At 48.6% G+C, this 20,782-nt stretch overlaps 1 protein-coding gene and 1 pseudogene across 3 annotated transcripts in view; both read right to left on the minus strand.

Moving 5' to 3' along the window:
• Positions 1-20,782, minus strand: part of LOC126267356 (titin-like) — a 548,344-nt gene that overhangs the window by 52,482 nt on the left and 475,080 nt on the right. For all 3 annotated transcript variants that reach the window (XM_049972489.1, XM_049972491.1, XM_049972490.1), the window contains 2 exons: positions 13,011-16,222; positions 656-2,629 (listed from right to left, as the gene is read on the minus strand). In XM_049972489.1, coding sequence (XP_049828446.1) covers positions 656-2,629; positions 13,011-16,222 — 5,186 coding nt within the window. The remainder of the gene's footprint in view (positions 1-655; positions 2,630-13,010; positions 16,223-20,782) is intronic.
• On the minus strand, positions 12,817-12,934 carry LOC126268324 (5S ribosomal RNA; annotated as a pseudogene).

The following is a 20,782-nucleotide window of genomic DNA, read 5'->3' on the forward strand; positions in this document are numbered from 1 at the left end:
AGACGCGAACTCGGGACCTTTGCCTTTCGCGGGTAAGTGCTCTACCAACTGAGCTACCCAAGCACGACTCACGCCCCGTTCTCACAGCTTTACTTCTGCCAGTACCTCGCCTCCTACCTTCCAAACTTTACAGAAGCTCTCCTGTAAATTAGCACTAATGAAAGAAAGGATATTGCGGAGACATGGCTTAGCCACAGCCTGGGGGATGTTTCCAGAATGAGATTTTCACTCTGCAGCAGAGTGTGCTCTGATATGAAACTTCCTAGCAGATTAAAACTGTGTGCCGGACCGAGACTCGAACTCGAACTTGCCTTTCGCCGTCAAGTACTCTACCAACTGAGTTCGAGTCTCGGTCCGACCGCCAGTTTTAATCTGCCAGGAAGTTTCATATCAGCGTTCACTCCGCTGCACAGTGAAAATCTCATTCTGAAAATGAAAATTGATTATAGCTCTACATAGAAGTGCAATTCAAAATGAACATCACAGCTATTACAAACACCTTCTTGGGCAAAACCGACAGTTAGTATCGCAAATACCCTATAACCATCAGTTACAGTATTGCCTCTTTATATCACTATGAAGAGAGACTTTTAGTGCACTGTTACGGATAGCGTGGTTCCGTAAGTATGCCAGATGTTACAAAAAGGAAACCTACCTGAGAAGGCCTCTTCTTCTGTTCGCCGGTCTCCGGACTGCGCGGAATCTGCGCGTCTCCCGCCTCCGACGCCGTATCCGTCACCATGGAAACGTCAGTCAGCGAGTTGTTGTCGTTGTCGGGCGGCGGCGGCAGACTGCTATCGCCGTCCGCAGCGCCCGCCCCCACCGACGTGGAGTCCGGCGGGCTGTCGCCAGCGGCGCCCTGCGGGGGTGGCGGGGGCGGCAGCGACGCCTGCGAGTCCTCGGCGACGGCGGGGGCGCCCGACGCGCTGGCGACGGACGCCGTCTCCGCCTCCGCCTCGGCCGCCTCCGGCACCGGCGTCGCCTCCGAGTCGGAGCGGCTGCTGCCCTGGCCGGGGGGCGGCGGCAGCGCGTCCTCGGACGGCGGCTCCGGCGTCGCGGTGCTCGTCAGCGGCGAGTCTTCGGCGGCGGCGGCCGCGTTGGAAGCGGAAGCGAGCGGGGGCGGCGCCGAGGCGGCGGCCGGTAAGCTCTCCGACAGCGACGCCTGGCTACTGAGCGGCGGCGACGGCAGCGCCGCGTCGCTGGACAGCGGCTCTCCCGCCTCCGACGGCGGAGAACTCCTCTCCTTGGGGGAGAGGGGCGCCGTCGGAGGTTCCGGCAAGCTCTCCACGGAGCCCGTCTCGTCCTTACTTATTCCGCCCACGTGCGAGGTTGCTGCTTCAGCGACCACTAGTGGGGCAACTTCTTCAGCTGCTTTCGGCTGTAGTGCATCCTCCAGTGCAGGTTCAGCACTCGACGGTGCGGTCGCCTCTTTCGGCGAGGGAGGTTTCACCACTGGCACTGCTTCGGATGGCGTCGGTTCTGCATGCACCTTCTCCGAATCGTCACCTCCTTTCTCCGTTTCATTCGACGCTTTGCCGGCTTCTGGCTCCGGCACTTCTGTTTTCAGTTCCTCTTTACGAGTGACGTTGTCGCCTTTCACTTCTTCCTCAACCTCCTTTACATCCTCGTTACCAGCTTCCGACGCATTTTGGCCTTGACCCACATCACCTTTCTCTGAGCACTCTGCAGCGACCGACGGCTCCTTCTTCGATTCTGCCTCAGGCTCTTCGACGACACTCCGCGCTACGGATGCCTCGACTGACGCCAAAGCGAGTTTAGAAACTTCCTTCTCTGCCTGTGCGACCAAAGACGGCACAATATTCGACGCGGCTTCTTTTCTAGTGGTTGCCTCCGGAGCAGTTCCGCCGGACGAGGATGGTTCAGTCTTGTCAGCAGAATCCGAAACTGCGCTGAAGGTTGGCTCAGAAGCTAAGGCAGCTGTCATTTCATTCGGTTTCGGTTCGGTTTCGGAACTTTCGGCTTTCGCGTCGCGCTTCTCGCCTCCTGTCTGGGAATCTGGTTCCCCTGAAGGAGCGGAGTTTTCCGGCTCGACCTTTCGAGAAGGACCTGCCTCCGCCTCGTCTGCACCGTCAGAGGACGGAGGCCGCGGGGTCGCTTCCGTCGTCTTCTCGGATTCGGCCGTTTCGACGGCGACATTCGCTGCCGGTTTCTGGACGCTGTCGGGCACGTCCGCCGTGTCGGTGTCGGGCACGTTGTCGGCGAGCGAGACGTGGCTGGAGAAGGAGGCGGGCGGGCGCGCCTGCGCGGGGGCGGCCTTCTCCAGCAGGTCTTCCAGGGGCGGCACGGCGGCCTCGTGCAGACTCTCGGCGAGCGACGCCTGCGTGCCGAGCGGCGGCTGCGGCTGGGGCGGCAGCGCGTCCTCCGGGGGCGGCACGCTGGCCTCCGGGGGCCGGGCGCCGAGTGCCGCCTCCCTGCCGGCGGTCGCAGCAGCTGCAGCCGCCGCCACGGTGTCTTCCACCGGGGGCACGCTGGCCTCCAGCGTGGAGGCGCGCGACAGGGACGCGGCCGTCTCCAGCGGCGCCGCGCCGCCGGCGGGGGCGGTCTGGAGCATGTCCTCCAGAGGCGGCACGCACGCCTCCTCAGGGGCGGACTCCGACTGCGGCACAGCCTGTCAAAAATTTCACTGCACTGGTACTACGAATATAACCGGCCGACATTATTATCAGATTAGGTGTGCCCCTATGACATCACAACTAGTCAAAGGGCAGCAGCACACTGGATGAAGAACGGCAGATCCGAAGAAGTATTTGAAATTATAGGACAATACATCACAGAAAGGCGCCAACTAAACAGCAGACGAAATGATACCTGGCAGACATAATGGGATTCGTCAGAAAAGGGGTGTCGCGTGCAACTCTTCTTCCCAAATATTAAGAAACCAATGAGGCAGAAACGTATAGATCCCGTACGCCGTGTGGTCCCTTTCGACACAGGCCATGTTCCATGCCCAGAATACCTCCACCGCTTTGATATCAGACAAACACTCACATGCATCCGCGGACAACTAGGAACTCCTGAACATGTCGCTTTACACTGTCACAGACTCCCACACATATGACCACCGAACTGAGTATGACAACATACGACAAATTCTACGACAACTGGACGATTGGCGCATACTGCATCTACATCTACATGATTACTCTGCAATTCACATTTAAGTGCTTGGCAGAGGGTTCATCGAACCACAACCATACTATCTCCCTACATTCCACACCCGAACAGCGCGCGGGAAAAACGAACACCTAAACCTTTCTGTTCGAGCTCTGATTTCTCTTATTTTATTTTGATGATCATTCCTACCTATGTAGGTTGGGCTCAACAAAATATTTTCGCATTCGGAAGAGAAAGTTGGTGACTGAAATTTCGTAAATACATCTCGCCGCGACGAAAAACGTATTTGCTTTAATGACTTCCATCCCAACTTTCATATCATATCTGCCACACTCTCTCCCCTATTACGTGATAATACAAAACGATCTGCCCTTTTTTGCACCCTTTCGATGTCTTCCGTCAATCTCACCTGGTAAGGAACCCACACCGCGCAGCAATATTCTAACAGAAGACGAACGAGTGTAGTGTAAGCTGTCTGTTTAGTGGACTTGTTGCATCTTCTAAGTGTCCTGCCAATGAAACGCAACCTTTGGCTCGCCTTCCCCACAATATTATCTATGTGGTCTTTCCAACTGAAGTTGTTCGTAATTTTAGCACCCAGGTGCTTAGTTGAATTGACAGTCTTGAGAGTTGTACAATTTATCGAGTAATCGAATTCCAACGGATTTCTCTTGGAACTCATGTGGATCACCTCACACTTTTCGTTATTTAGCGTCAACTGCCACCCGCCACACCATACAGCAATCTTTTCTAAATCGCTTTACAACTTATAACTATAATGTGCCACGTACCTGACACGAAAAAAAAGAACAATCAGATACACAAAACAGGCAAGCACAAAAACAGGGGAATAGAATACTAAGAATGACACATACACGAACACAGAAATTGACTCAGATGCTGAAACAGATAAAGACAATAAGATTAATATACAGAGATCGATGTAAGACAAGACAAAAGTAAGGAATACAGAAACGGATAACTGTCGTAAAATATTTTAATATAAACTGATGGAAAAATCACAACACCGAAGAATAATTAATGTAGAGCAATGAAATTTCGGGAATACATTTGTCTATGTTACACATTAAAGTGATGAACATTGCAAGGTCCCAGGTTAATCTAAGAGTGAGATAAGTCTTTCCAAATGCTGTGAAATGCTGTTACACAAATAACCGGTGTAGCTGCCACAATTTTGAATACAAGCAAGCAAACGTCTATGAATTGTGTTGCACAGGCGCCGCATGTCAGTTTTTTGGATGGAGTTCCATTCCTCTTGCAGTTGATCGGTCGGTAGAGGGAGGGTTAATGCTGGTTGTGGATGACGGTGGATTCGCCGTCCATGATCTTCCATATGTGCTCGATTAAAGACAGATCAGGTGATCGAGTAGGCCACGGCAAGATTTCGACACTCTGTTGAGCATATTGGGTTACAAGAGCGATATATGGGCGACTGTTATCCTGTTAGAAACCCCCCTTCCCCCAGAAATGCTGCTGATGAATGGCAGCACAACAGGTCGAATCACCAGATCGATATACAAATTTGTAATCAGGAGTCATGGAATATCCACGAGAGTGTTCCTGCTGTCGTACGAAATCGGACCACAGACCTGATTCCAGATGTAGGTCCAGTGGGCCTAGCGCGTTGCGAGGTTGGTTACAGCCCTCAACTGGCCATCACTGACACCGAGGCAGAACCAGCTGCACCACAAAACACAACAAATTTCCACCCTGCCCTCCAATGAGCTCTCGCTTGACGCCACTGAAGTCGCAGGTGGCGATGGTTTGGGGTCAGTGGAATGCACGCTACACGGCATCTGGTTCAGAGCTGTGCCTGAAGTAACCGATTTGTAACAGTTCCTTGTGTCACTATGGTGCCAACCGCTGCTCAAATTGCAGCTGCAGATGTAGTACGATTCACCAGAAGCCCACGACGAACACGAGGGTCTTGCCTCTCACTAGTGCTACTTCGCCGTGCAGGGCCTGGTCTTCTTGCGATCGTACATTCGCGTGACAACCGCTGCCAGCAATTACGTACAATGGCTACATTCGCGCCAGGACTTTCTGCATTGCTGCAGAAAGAACACCCAGCTACCCGTAGCCCTATTACACGACCTTGTTCAAACTCAGCGAGGTGCTGATAATAGCTTCTTTGTCGACTTAAAGGCATTCTTCACTAACATCAACTCACCCCGTCCAATGTGAAAGGTAACTAATCTTTGCGGCCGTTACAGCGTGTATTCAAAGCAAACATGATTTGTATCCTCACAGTGGCGCTACTAGTGCAACTGCTATGCGACTGGCGTGACATTAAAATGGAAAACATCTTTCAGATGCAGATACACGCCTTCCAAAGTTCATTTATTCGCACAACTCCTTCTTTGTTTTACAATTTTTTCCCGTCAGTGTGTGTAAGAACGTCTTGTACAATACCTGTAATTTAAATGATATAATTGTTTATTAAGCTTAATAAAGTAATTTTTAAATTGTATCCGTATTTTGCAGCTTAAAACGCGACTGTATTCAAAACATTGGTGGTAAGTATTAAACAACGCCTTCATACAACCTTTTTCGTGTTTTATTAACTACACGATGCATTTCGGAGCCTGTGGGTCCTTCGTCAGGTGTAATTTGTCTCAATACATGTTTTATTTCTTCTCCTGAATGAGGTGAAATGCATATTCCTGTCACGAAAAGGTTTAATGTTAGGTTATGCAATTCGTAAGTCGAACGAGAAAAATATGTGCAAACTAGTGGAAAATGAACAGTGTAAACTTACCACATAATCCAAGGTAAGCATTTTTAACGCTTTAGTACAGGAAAACATTCTTTTTTCTGTCGTTTTAGTACATATCACTTCATTCAAGATGTACATTTGCACACACATATTTATAAACACTTCACAGGTGTTTTTGTACATGGTGTTGTCAAAGATGAATTTATTCGTATGCATTACAACAGCGGCTCAATATGGCGACCACCAACGTTGTTACAGACATTGTATCAATGAACCACGTTCCGGTATACACTCTCCATCCCACCTGGTGTCTCTTCAGTTTCTAGTTCAGCGGCCATAACTCGTGCCAGCAGATCTTCCTCTGTCTCTACAGAAGTCTCGTAAATTACGACCTCACAAGAAGTAGACAGACATTCCGTCTGCCTTACTGCATACTGAGACAAGCATCTCTAAGACTTTTCTCTTTCGCTCAGCAGACGTGGACGAGTTACACATCTGAATTGAAACCGTCGCAGAGCGGAAACGGTACGCTTCCGTACGCGGTTTCCTATACAAAATATCACGTACTCCTCCCCTCTACAAGTCCTAGAAGTCTGTAGCGACAATTTCCGAAAACCCTGTAAAATCTATGACTGGTAAACTTGCCCATGTGATTTTTGACATATATACACATAAAAAAAAGTTTTTCATCACCGTGGTTCCCAGAACTGCTGAAGATAGACGTTGACTGTGGGTATTGCACCACAGACACAGTCCCTTTGACTGTTCAGAGATGTCACTAAACCCACTCTAAGATGTAAACTAACATGCATGAGGAGCGCCTATTAGACGGAGGGGGTCCGACAGTCGATCAGTTCCAGTCATTCCACCAGGAAGGAGGTACACGGCTCGTGTTGTCTGTAGTTCAATCATGCCTAGATGGTCAATACCGCGGTTCGATCGCGTCTGCATTGTTACATCTGCATCTACGTGATTACTATGCTATTCACAATGGCAGAAGGTTCAATGAACCACTTTCCAGCTGTCTCTCTACCGTTCCACTCTCGAACGGCGCTCGGGAAAAACAAGCACTTAATTTTTCTATCAGAGCCCTGATTTCTCTTATTTTATCGTGATGATCATTTCTCCCTATTTAGGTTGTTGCCAACAGAATGTTTACGTAATCGGAGGAGAAAACTGGTGAATGAAATATCATGAGAAATTTTGTGCCAGGAAGGGCTCTCAACAAGGGAAGTGTCCAGGCGTCTTGGAGTGAACCAAAGCGATGTTGTTCGGACATGGAGGAGATACAGAGAGACAGGAACTGTCGATGACATGCCTCGCTCCGGCCGCCCAAGAGCTACTACTGTAGTGGATGACCACTACCTACTGATTATGAGTCGGAGGAACCTTGAAGCAACGCCAACATGTTGAATAATGATTTTCGTGCAGCCACAAACTGTGCGCAATAGGCTACATGTTGCGCAACTTCACTGCCGACGTCCGTGGCGAGGTCCATCTTTGCAACCATGCACCGCTGTACAGATGAGACCAACAACATGCCGAATGAACCGCTCAGGATTGGCATCATGTTCTTTTCACCGATGAGTGTCGTATATGCCTTCAAGCAGACAATCGTTGGAGACGTGTTTGGCAGCAAACCGGTCAGGCTGAACGCCTTAGACACACCGTCCAGCGTGTGCAGCAAGGTGAAGGTTCCCTTCTATTTTGTGGTGGCGTTATGTGGGGCCGACGTCCGCCGCTGGTGGTCATGGAAGGCGCCGTAATGGCTGCACGATACGTGAATGTGGTGTCACCGCCAGACACCACACTTGCTAGGTGGTAGCCTTTAAATCGGCAGCGGTCCGGTAGTATACGTCGGACCCGCGTGTCGCCACTATCAGTGATTGCAGACCGAGCGCCGCCACACGGCAGGCCTAGAGAGACTTCCTAGCACTCGCCCCAGTTGTACAGCCGACTTTGCTAGCGATGGTTCACTGACAAATTACGCTCTCATTTGCCGAGACGATAGTTATCATAGCCTTCAGCTACGTTATTTGCTACGACCTAGCAAGGCGCCATGATCAGTTTCTATTGATATTGTAAATTATGTACCATCAAGAGCGACGTTCGTCATTAATGGATTAAAGTTAAGTATTCCACCAGCTACGTCCGTTTTTCTCAATTCTAATTCCCTTGCCATGTTCCAGACCTCACGCCAGCCTGCGTGAACTAAGACGCGTGCATTTCGGCCTCCTTTAGTACCAAGGTGTTGGCTCTCCTGCCAACCACAACAGTGAATATCATCCTCCGACCGATAGTGCAACCATATGGGCAGAATATTGGCGAGACATTCGTCTTCATGAACGACAATTCGCGCCCCAGCGTGCACATCTTGTGAATGACTTCCTTCAGGATAACGACATCGCTCGACTAGAGTGGTCAACATATTCTCCATACATGAACCGTATCGAATATGCCTGGGATGGATTGAAAAGGGCTGTTTATGGACGACGTGGCCCACCAACCACTCTGAGAGATCTACGTCGAATCGCCGTTGAGGAGTGGGACAATCTGGACAAACAGTTCCTTGATGAACTTGTGGATGTTATGCCACGACGAATATAGGCATGGATCAATAGAAGAAAATGGTTCAAATGGCTCTGAGCACTATGGGACTTAACTTCTGTGGTTATCAGTCCCCTAGAACTTAAAACTACTTAAACCTAACTAACCTAAGGACTTCACACACATCCATGCCCGAGGCAGGATTCGAACCTGCGACCGTAGCAGTCCCGCCGTTCCGGACTGCGCGCGTAGAACCACTAGACCACCGCAGCCGGCGATCAATACAAGAGGACGTGCTACTGGATATTAGTGGTACCGGTGTGTACAGCATTCTGGACCACCACCTCTGAAGTTCTTGCTGTATGGTGGTATAACAAGCAATGTGTGGTTTTCATGAGCAATAAAAAGGGTGGAAATGATTTTCATGTTGATTTCTATTCAAATTTTCTGTATAGGTTCCGGAACTTTCTGAACCGCAGTGATGCAAAACTTTTTTTGATGTGTGTAAGTTAAGATACTCTATGAACAAAAATTTACTAGTTCTTAGTTACGATGTGTCATTTCAGTTACAGCTGCCAGTATGGGCCTCTCATATCAGGAAATTCATCGGTTATAAACAGTGTTTCAGAGGGCAGAGAATAGTAATTAAATGTATTCGAGGACTGAGTCCTAGAAAATCCTGTAAGGAAAATTTCAGTCAGCGCAATATAATGACACTTCCAAGTCTCCACATCTATAATTGCTTGATATACGTCAAATAAAATATACAGAAATTTACTTCGAGAACATGTATAGCTTACATTTACATAGTACCAGAAACATTGTCAAGGCTGTCACTGACGTATAATAGGCCCAAAAAACTTAAGTAGTATTAGTAAATGAACTTAAGGTAGTATTACGGGTATAATTTAAAAATAAGGTAGGTATATTAACTACTTGAAGAACACCAGTAAGCTGAATCATGTAATAGATAGATTGATCTGCCGGACATACAGATCTTGAAGTCAGTGTGTTCTGATGATATCTGTGCAGAACCTCTAAAGTTTTCATTTACTGGAAGTCGAGCAGTGAAGTCAGAGTAAAAAGTTAAGAGCTTGGCGGAAAAACTGATTGCGAAGTACCATTCAGGTATGAAGATAGATCTAGAAAGCGAGGTCACTAATGAAATGAAAAACATTTTCTAGCACATGTTCTAGCTTCAAAGGAAAAGGAAAAAGCAACAAAAAAGTAGAATGTTTATGTATAAAAAATATCAGGAGAGTATCAAATTACCAATGAAAAGCGTGTGATGTCGGACTGAGAGCGGCTTCCTATTTGGAAATCTAGCAAAAACAGAAAATATTGACTCTCTGACTAAGTTTTTTGCAATTATGATGTTCTAAAACATTTTCAGAGTTTGTAAATTCTACTATGTTTTGGCGAAAGAAGCAAATTTTAATAAAGATTCACTAGCTAAGAATCCAACGGAGTTACAACTGCGACGGAGTCCTGAACAGTGTATTATTAAACTGGCAACCTGAGGGCAAGACAAATCAATAGCTTATCAAAAAGCTTCTCGTCCTAAAGAAGAATTTAAGCCTTTTCACTCAAAAGTTAAATCAAAAATTTAAAATGAGACAGTTGATTTCTCGTCAAGTCATTCATTCCAGCCACCCCATTGTCTGTAGAGAAGTAAACGTGCAATTTCTTAAATTGTGTTATTGAAATCCTCCAGTAATTCTCTCTCCAAATATTCCATTGGAAACAGTAGATATGGAATTTTCGAATATTAACCACACACATAAATAATCTCCTCTTTGCTTACTATTATCTCCCATAATCTGGTTTCGATATTTCAAATTATAAACTTTATAATTAAGTAATGTTAAATAGGAAAATAGTTTCTAATGTTCTGCAAAATTATTTTATATTTATTTGGTCACGCACCCGCTTTCGACTTCTTAGGCCATCTTCAAGTGACAGTTGAGACGGTGTGTCACATAAGCCAAACACGGTGTAATATCTTAATTTGTTTGGATGCTGTAACTCATTAAAGTTGTACCGTACCTTTTGAGACACACTATACTTAACTTCCTGGCAGATTAAAACTGTGTGTCGGACCGAGACTCGAACTCAGGACCTTTACCTTTCGCAGGCAAGTGTTCTACCATCTGAGCCACCCAAGCACGACTGACGCCCCGTCCTCACAGCTCCATTTCTGTCAGTACCTCGTCTCCTACCATTCAAACTTCACAGAAGCTCTCCTGCGAACCTTGCAGAACTAGCACTCCTAGATATTGTGGAGACTTGGCTTAGCCACAGCCTGGGGGATGTTTCCAGAATGAGATTTTCACTCAGCAGTGGAGTGTGCGCTGATATGAAACTTCCTGGCAGATTAAAACTGTGTGCCGGACCCGGACTCGAACTCGAGACCTTTGCAGGTAAGCTTCTGTGAAGTTTGGAAGGTAGGAGACGAGGCTCTGGCAGAAGTGGAGCTATGAGGACGGAGCGTGAGTCGTGCATGGGTAGGTCAGATGGTAGAGCACATGCCCGCGGAAGGCAAAGGTCCCGAGTTCGATTCTCGGTCTGGCACACAGTTTCAATCTGTCAGGGTGTTTCGTATTAGCGCACACACCGCTGCACAGTGAAAATCTCACTCTGGACACTGTACTTATTCTGGAATTGGAACTAACTCCGTTACACACACATTTGAGCAGCAACTATTATGTTATGTGATTCTACAGGGTTTACTCCAAATTCGTGCAAAAGATCTGTTAATATGTTTATACATTCGTCATTGGAACATCTGTAAATAAGTTAGTGTTTTGAAACACTATAGTTGCAGAACATGAGGAAATGTTTTACTGTTTAATATTGTTGCCATATTCTGCCAAGCACAGATGAAAAATCAGTTTGTCTTATACACTGAAGCGCCAAAGAAACTGGTATAGGGATCCGTATTCAAATACAGAGATACGCAAACAGGCACCTGCGGTCGCCAACGCCTATGTAAAATAACAAGCGTTTGGCGCAGTTGTTAGATCGGTTACTGCTGCTACAATGGCGGGTTATCAAGATTTAAGTGAGCTTTAATGTGGTGTTATAGTCAGCGCACGAGCGACGGGACACTGCGACGCTGCATGTCCGAGGCAGCGATGAAGTGGGAAGTTTCTCGAGTGTACCGTGAATATCAGGAATCCGGTAAAACATCAAATCTCCGAAATCGCTTCGGCCAGAAAAAGATCTTACAAGAACGGGACCAACGACGAGTGAAGAGAATCGTTCAACGTGACAGAAGTGCAACCCTTTTGTAAATCGCTGCAGACTTCAATGCTGGTCCATCAACAAGTGTCAGTTTGCAAATCATTCAACGAAACATCATCGATGTGCGCTTTCGGATCCGAAGGCCCACTCGTGTACCCTTGACGACTGCACGACACAAAGCATTACGCCTCGCCTGGGCCCGTCAACACCGCCATTGGACTCTTGATGACTGGTAACATGTTGCCTGATCGGACGAGTCTCGTTTCAAATTGTATCAAGCAGAGGGACGTGTACGGGTATGGAGACAACCTCATGAATCCATGGACCCTGCATGTCAGCAGGGAACTGTTCAAGCTGGTGGAGGCTCTGTAACGGCGTAGGTGTGCGCAGCTGGAGCATATGGGACTCCTGATACATCTAGATACGACTCTGACAGATGACACGTAAGTATCCTGTCTGGTCTCATGCATCCATTCATGTCCATTGTTCTTGGGCAATTCCAGCAGGACAATGCAACACCCCACACGTGCAGGATTGCTACAGATTGGCTCCTGGGACACTGTTCTGAGTTTAAACACTTCTGCTAGCCACCAAACTGCCCAGATATGACGATTATTGAGCATATCTGTGAGGCCTTGCAATCTGCTGTTCAGGAGAGATCTCCTCCCGCTCGTATTCTTACGTATTTCTGGAGAGCCCTGCAGGATTCGTGGTGTCAGTCATTCCAGCACTACTTCAGACATTAGTCGAGTCCATACCATGTCGTATTGCGACACTTGTGCGTGCTCGGGTGGGCTGTAAACGATATTAGGCAGGTACACCAGTTTCTTTGGCTCTTCAGTGTACATTCATCGGTGGAAGATTTGCAAATAAGCTAGTGTTGTGAGACGGTTTGATGGCAGAACATTTGGAAGTATTTTTCCTGTTTAATATTATTGTCGCATTCTGCCAGCACCGATGGAAAATTCAGTTAATCTTATAGTACTCCGTCATCAGGCCACAAGTGGCCGCCGTGTCATCCTCAGATGAGGATGCGGATAGGAGGGGCGTGTGGTCAGCATACCACACTCCCGGTCGTTATGATTGTTTTCTTTGACCGGAGCCGCTACTATGCGGTCGAGTAGCTCCTCAGTTGGCATCACGAGACTGAAAAATGGCAACAGCGCATGGCGGCCCGGATGGTCACCCATCCAACTGCTGGCCACGTCCGGCAACGCTTAACTTCGGTGATCTGGAGGGAACCGGTGAATCCATTGCGGCAAGGCCGTTGCCAGTTAACCTTATAATTAAGCATTAAATGCTAGGCCGTAAAAAGTTGCTGACGCGCGTGAACCCCGTAACAACGTACCTGCTTAGCGTCTGCCGCTGTCTCGGGCTTGTCGCCAGGCTTGGCGACCTTCTGCCTGGTCTGGTAGCCCCTGAAGGTGGCCTGAATGGTGGTGGCGGCGGCGTCCAGCACCCTCTCGTGGTAGGCGGCGCCCTCCTGGGGGGGAGCCGGTGGCGGCTGGACCGCTGCCTCGCCCGTCTCCGAGTTGGACGCCTGGCTCTGCTGGAACTCCTTGCGCGTCCGGAAGCCGCGGAAGTTGGCCTGGATGGTCGTCGCCGCCGCTTCGAGATCCGCCGCGGCCGGACTCGCGCCAGCCTCCTGGCAGGCCTCCGCCAGCTGCTGCTCGATGCTGGGCTGCTCCGGCGTGGCTTCACCGGGCTCTCCCCCTGCTCCCTCGTTCTTGAGCTGCTGGCGCGTCTTGTAACCTCTGAACGTCGCCTGTATAGATGCCGCAGCAGCGTGCAGTGCCGCTTCGTCCGTCGCGCCGGACGCTTCCGGCGCTTGCGTTGTGCTAACTTCATCCTCCACCTGCGCTCTGCTCTCTTCCTTACTGTCGACGTCTCCCTTGTTCTTCAACTGCTTCCGCGTATGGTGGCCTCGGAACGCAGCCTGGATGGTAGTGGCAGCCGACTCGAGAACTGGAGACTCTGCGTCTCGGACGGCGTCTCCGGCCTTCGCGACGACAGCTGCCGCTGTATCGTCGGCGATGTCCTTGGCGGCATCGATAAGTTCCTCTTTCTTTAGTTGCTGCCGCGTCTGGTAGCCTTTGAACGCGGCTTGAATTGTCGTAGCAGCCGATTCGATAACAGACGCGTCATCTACTTTGACGTCCTTAACACCTTTCTCCGCCTCATTTTCAGTCTTCTCTCCCCCAATTTCCAGTTTGGCCCCTTTCACTTCGTCAGTTTCTGCTTTGGAATCTGGCTTTGGAGTTTCATTTTTCTCCTCCAGTTCCTTAACCTCCGGCTTCTTTTCCTCCATTTCGATTTTCTCTTGGACGACATCCTTAGCTCTGCCACTTTCCTCTGTAGCCTCCGTCTTACCTTCTTTCTGAAGCTCTTGTCGCGTTTTGTAGCCCCTGAAAGTTGCCTGAATTGTGGTGGCTGCCGATTCCAAAGCAGAAGGGTCGCTGTCCAAAAGGACAGCCTCATCAACTTCTTCAGTTACCGGTTGCTGATATTTTGGTACTTGATCCGTAGACACAGCTTCGCCAGGTATTTGTTCATCCTTCGCAGCTTCTTGCAGTTTCTCTTGCTTTACCTGCTGTCTCGTCTGGTACCCTCTGAAAGTAGCCTGAATTGTTGTGGCCGCCGATTCGAGGGCGGTTTTGTCTTCGTCACCAAGCAGAGACTCCGGTATCGTTACTTTGTCAGCATCCACATTGGCATCGATTACGACGCTGTCATTTTTCGTTGCAACGATGCCTTCTTCCTTGAGTTTCTGTCTCGTCTGATGTCCTCTGATAGTCGCCTGTATCTTGGTGGCTGCAGCTTCCAGCTCTGCCGGCTCTTCCGGTGCCTCATTTTCCTTAGCCTTATCCTTTACCTCTTCAAGTCGCTTCTCTTCCTGAGACTCGCTAGTCGAGCCATTTTTCAACTCCTGGCGCGTCTTATAGCCTCGGAAGCCCGCCTGTATCTTAGCAGCGGCAGCGCCCAGCACTTCTTCGTCTACAGTGGAATCCTCCAATTCGCTGCCCGCCGTGGCCAGCACCGAATGAGGCGTGTCGGCGCGCGAGTCTTGCCTGCTCTCCACCAGCGACGCGGTCGTAGCCTCGCTCTGCCCTCTATTCGGGGAGCTGGGAAGTACTTCATCCACACTCTCCGTGTCAGTGGCCTGTTTGGCGGAGTCGTGTGCAGCCGTAGACGGAGTTTCCTGATCCACGGACGTCGTCGGACTTTCGGCGGGCTCTTTCCGTACCCTCTGCCGTGTGGGAATAACGATCTGTTCCTCGTCGTCGGAAGATGTCGGCGTCCTGTCAGGTGCGGGCGATACTGTGATGCTGACCGTCGGCGTCGGTATCTCGCCCGTTTCTGGTGAGCCAGCAGTCGGCGAAGCGGGACCGTCCGCTGATGGCGTAACTAGGACGGTGGTCGGTGTGACTGCACTGGTAGCGGTCAGCTCACCAGTCTCTGGAGACGGTGAGGGAATGTCAGGTATTGACGTCGGGCGCTCTGCGGAACTGATTTCGGCAGTAGATGGTCCAGGCGTTGGCTCATCTGGCGCAGGTACTGCAGAAGTAGCAGGAGTCTCTTTCTCGACGACTGCAGGTGCTTCTGGGGTCGCTACTGTCGCTTCAGTGACAGATGAGGGTGTATCAGATTTCGATGCAGCCGTCTTTACGTCGGACGTCGGTGACTCGGGTTTTTCCTCGGCTTTCACTGCGGGTGACTCTGATACGACTTCTGCAGCCGGTTCTGGAGATTTCACACTGGGTGACTGTGGAGATTCGGACTCCTGTTTAGTTTCCTGCTGTGCTGTGGATGCATCCTTGTCGCTGACTGGAGACACCGGCTTCTGTTCTCCAGTCGGACTCTCGGTTTTCGTTGTCTCCTTCGCCTCTGGGGGAGTAGTCGGTGAAGCAGGTTTGGACTCCTGTTTGACCTCGACCGACGCCGTCACGGGTGACCCGACGGGAGACTTCTCAGAGGATGCCGGGCGCTCTCGCTTGACTTCCGCAGCGACGCCGGTAGGGGATGTTACGGCCATGGCGGGGAACTCCGGAGCTTTGCTGGCAGCCGCTTTATCGGCTTTTGCAGGCTCGGGAGTCTCCGGGAAGGAGGCTATGGGCTGAACGGCCGCGGCCCCGGTGGCGCTGCTGAGGCTGACGTTGGAGGTGGAGGACGAGGGCCTCCTGGCGTGTCTGGGGCCGCCCTCGCCCTCCTTCTCAGGCGCCGGGGCCGGCGTCGGCGCTGGCGCCGCCGTGATGACGTCCTCCGGCCGCACGGCGCTCCTGGCCGGAGACTTGGCTCCCGCGCCGGACACATTGGACTTGGATTCGTCTGCCTTCTCTGCCGCTACGGGCTTGGCCGAGCTGTCGCTAGCTCCCGACTTCTTCCTCTCTGCTTCCGGCTTCTTCTCAGCTTCGCCGTCCTGCTGCTGGGCGAGTTTCACCTCGTTGGCATCGACGATGACCAGGTCTTTGTCGAGCAGTGCGTCCTCGTCGGTGGAGTTGCCGATGAGCGGCGGCTTATCTGAGCCCTGCGTCGAAGACGGCGACAGACCTGCGCTGTGCGCTGAAACAGTAATCGGCTCGCTGTACACATTCTGCAAAGTACATAATCCGGAAAATCAAATTTATTTAGAGTACTACTGAAAGTAAGGAAAACAGGTATCTGTGCCTAAATAGCTTTTCCGTTTGCGATATTCTTTAGAAATCTAGAAACAGAAAGAAGCAACGAACCGTCAGTATTTACGACCGGCCAACATCGTTATCATTAGGGGCATCTACATCCATCCTGCATAAGCCACTTTAACGTGTGTGCGGGACTTACTTGGCGTTCGATTGTCACTTTCTCCGTTTCGTGTCCACGCGAAGTATGCACGGGAAGAAAGACTGTCGCCAAGTCTCTGTTAGAGCACCAATGTTTTTTTTTTTTTAATTTTACCTTCGTGGTCTTTTCGCGAGAAATATGTCACAGGAAGTAGTATGCTGGTTCACGCTTCGAGAAAAATACCCTGTCGGAATCTTTAACAATAAACCACGTAGTGATTCTACAACACCTCTCCTATAGCGCCCAGAGTCCAACGAACATTGCTGTATCGCTGTCTAGATTATTAAACGAATATGTGCCAAACTCTTCGATTGTGGTGGTATAGGGGGTAAGACACTGGACAGACTCATGTCTGGGCACCCAGATTTAGCTTTCCCGTTAGTTTCCCAAAATCTTTTAAGGCGAACGCCGGAATTATTGATATCGCATGCAGCAATTAAAGTAACAAAATTTCTACACATATTTAATAAAAATAAATACAAATCTGGAACGAAGAAGCGGCTGAGCCACAGTCCTACATTATTTTTGGAAAGAATACACCTCCACTGGCTTATATATTTCTGTATATTTCCTGTGTTCGTTCTAGATTTCGAATTTCACGTCATCGTCGAGTACAATGTTGAAAGCAAGAATATGCCAATAAAAAAACTCAAAGTAAAAAAAAAAATTGCAAAATTTTAAAAATATTACATTTAAGCTGGTATAAAATTACGAATATGCCCTTAACATTTTATAACAATAGCCTATTTTACTATGCACTGTGCAGGATGATATTATTTCACGCCATTATCGGGTACAACGCTAAAAGCAAAACATGCAAAAAATAGGCCATAGAGCAAAAAAAGAGTACTCCATGTAATCTGATACACAGTTACGAGAGATGCATTTACTTCTTAGACCGTTACCAATATTTTGCTGCGTATTGTGTAGGATAACATATACACAGATCACATTTGCTTAACATGTTACAAACGTGCAAAATTAATTTCACGCAGGAAAGCAGCACATAATCGTACAAGCACATCGTATCTGGGAAAATGAGCCCAAATGAGGTAACGCAAGACTAGCATATGCCTTCAAAATGTTACTGTCAAGGTGATGTCAATCAGTGTAGATTCTATTCCATTAACATCATGTTACGTAAATGTGATGAAATGTGTATATGTGATCTGCACAACTCACAGCAAAATGTTGTTAACGGTCTAAGAAGTGCATCTCTCGTATTGTATATCAACTTACATCTAATATTTTTTTACTTTGTGGCCTATTACTTGGCGCGAAATAATATGTCATCTTGCACAGTACACAGTAAAATACCTTACTAGTGTAAAATGTAAGTGCATGTTTCATAATTTTATATCAGCTTGCATCTAATATTTTTTTTTCTTATTTGTTTCAGATTTTTACTTTATGTATTTCTATTTCTACATACGTGTGTTTAGTATTGTACTCAATAATGGCATGAAAGCCGAACACTAGAATGTACACAGGAAATATACAGAAATATACATTCGCATGGCGGTTTATTCCTTAAAAAAACATGTGGACCTATTTATAATATACAGGATGTCTCAGAAATACTCTTACAAACTTTGGATACAGGTTTCTTAGTCCAAAACAAGAAAAAATTTTAATATAAACATCGGTCCGAAGAGCTTTCATTTTCGACTTTTGTGTGTGTGTGTGTGTGTGTGTGTGTGTGTGTGTGTGTGTGTGTGTGTAAAGAACCTGTCCCCAAAGTTCTTAGCAGCATTTTTGAAATACGTTGTACGAGAGTTGACCAGAAGTAATGCATCGCATTTTTTTTCTCAGCCGAAAGTAATGCTACGAATGCGAAATTTTACTTATGTATCATTTAAAGTCTACTGAGTGAGCGCATCATGTTTCCGTTACTTCCGACAGATAGCGTAGCTGCAAGACAGCTTCAAAATGGCGTCTGCAGGTGATGTGCGTTACAAGCCTCGTGCCGTCATTGAATTTCTCACTGCAGAGAAAGAATCTGTGGGGAATATACACAAACGCTTGTGCAAAGTCTATGGAGCCACTGATGTCGACAGAAGTACAGTTAGCTGCTTACAAGCGTTGACATACGTCAACGGGGACAGATGAAAATGTGTGCCCCAACCGGGATTCGAACCCGAGATCTCCTGCTTACATGGCAGACGCTCTATCAATTTGAGCCACCGAGGACACAGAGGATAGCGCGACTGCAGGGATTATCTCTGTCACGCCTCCCGCGAAACCCACATCCTCAACGTGTTGTCCCGCACTACATTCGTAGTGCCCCCGCCCATTATACTCATTACTCGCGGCGCGTTGCCGATTCCCGCAAGAGTTCGGGCACTGTTTGTGCATTCGCACAGAAGAAGAAGATGGTCAAGTGGCCAGTGAGCCTTAACTATAGATATACGAAGATGGTATCTCTTCTTTCGGACATGTCCGAAAGAACAGATACCATCTTCGTATATATAGAGCTGATGTTGTCATTCGCGAGGACAGACGCATTTGTGAAAGACATTTTGAGGAGGTGATTTACACAGTGGCGCACTGGATCCGCCACCAGGACGAGGATTGGTACCGAAAGGGCACACACGCTCTTGTTTCGCGCTGGAGGAAGGCCATAGAACAGGATGGAGATTACGTGGAAACATAGAGAGTGTATGTAAAGCATCATTAATTTGTTGTGTGTAATTCTCATTATCTTCAATAAAGAAGTGTTGAAGAACAGATGTGGTGAATTAATTTCTGGGCTACCCTCTTATAAACATTCAGTGGCCAGACTACACACGAAGGTCGGAAGATTCGTTCCAATTGAGCGCCTCGTCGGATGCTTCTTGCAGACTCTTGATACCAACAGGCAAACGTGTTAGGGCACTAATTTACATTGTGGCTCATTCTTTGAAAATAATCACAGCCACACGTACTGTCAATGCAAAAGCCCACTTTTGCAAGATGAATTTGCACATATCTCCTCTAGTCCGAAATCTATTAAGCTGTACCCACATATCCCATAGGATAATCAAAGCCAGGAACTTTAATAGTTGGATTCTCAACAAGTTCACTATTCCGGGTTTTCGTGGTTTGCCAGTCACGCATCCATTCAATGGCTTCCTTTGAAAAGGACACAATATACTCCCGGAAAAAAATTAATACAGCTGGAAAGAGTACAGTATCACAGCACAGATAAGAGGGCTTGTTAACCCACACATACCAATGTGAACTGTTGCGGACTGGTTGTTAGCAGTGGGACTACTGGTACGCACAACTCCAGCCAATCTCCGACTCACGCCACGGCATCGATGTGCACAGTTCGACTGGCGCCACCAGAGGATCCTTTATAAGATGGAATGGTGCGTTGTGTTGTTCAGCGAAAAAAGCAGATTCACCCCAGACCACAACTCGAAGTGTAGGTCCAGTGTGTCTAGCGTGCAGACAGGTCAGTTGCAGGCGCTCAACTGACCTCCTTCTAACCAACACAGGGCCATCACTGGCACCGAGCCAGAACCAGCTTTCATCAGAAAACACAACAGACCTCCAACCTGTCCTCCAATGAGGGCTCGCTTGACACCACTGTATTCGCAAATGGTTGTGGTTTGGAGTCAGTGGAATGCACCCTAAGGACGTCTGGCTCGGAGCTGTTCCTAAAATCACCGATTTGTAACAATTCATTGTGTCACTGTGGTACCAACTGCCGCTCAGATTTCTGTGCCGTAGGCCTCCAGGTAATGTCACGTGGCCGTCCGGGACAGGTCTTCTTGTGACCGTACCCTCCCGTAACCACAGTGCCAGCAGTCGTGGACAGTTGCTATACTATTGTCAGGTCTTTCTGCAGTATCTCAGAAGGGACATTCAGCTCCTCGTAGCTCTATTACACGACCACGTTCAAACTCAATGAGGTGTTGACAAGTCTGTCTTTGTCGCCTTAAAGGCATTCTTGACCAGCATCAGCTCACCACGTCCAGTGTCAGCCCCGATAGCTGAGTGGTCAGCGTGACGGATTTCCATCCTACGGTCCTGGGATCGATTCCCCGCTGGGTCGGGAATTTTCTCGGCTGGACGTTGTGTTGTCTTCATTATCATCTCATCCCCATCCGGCGAGCAGGTCGCCCAATGTGGCGTCGAATGTAATAAGATCTACACCAAGGCGGCCGGACCCGCCCCGTAAGGGGCCTCACGGCCAATGACGTCCGACGCTCATTTCATTTCATGTACCACGTCCAGTCTCAAAGGCAACTAACACTCACGGCGCTACTAACGCCACTCTTATATGACTGTCGCGAAATTTGAAAGTACATCATCTTT

This window comes from Schistocerca gregaria, chromosome 4, assembly GCF_023897955.1.
Source record: "Schistocerca gregaria isolate iqSchGreg1 chromosome 4, iqSchGreg1.2, whole genome shotgun sequence".
Classification (NCBI taxonomy): Eukaryota; Metazoa; Arthropoda; class Insecta; order Orthoptera; family Acrididae; genus Schistocerca; species Schistocerca gregaria.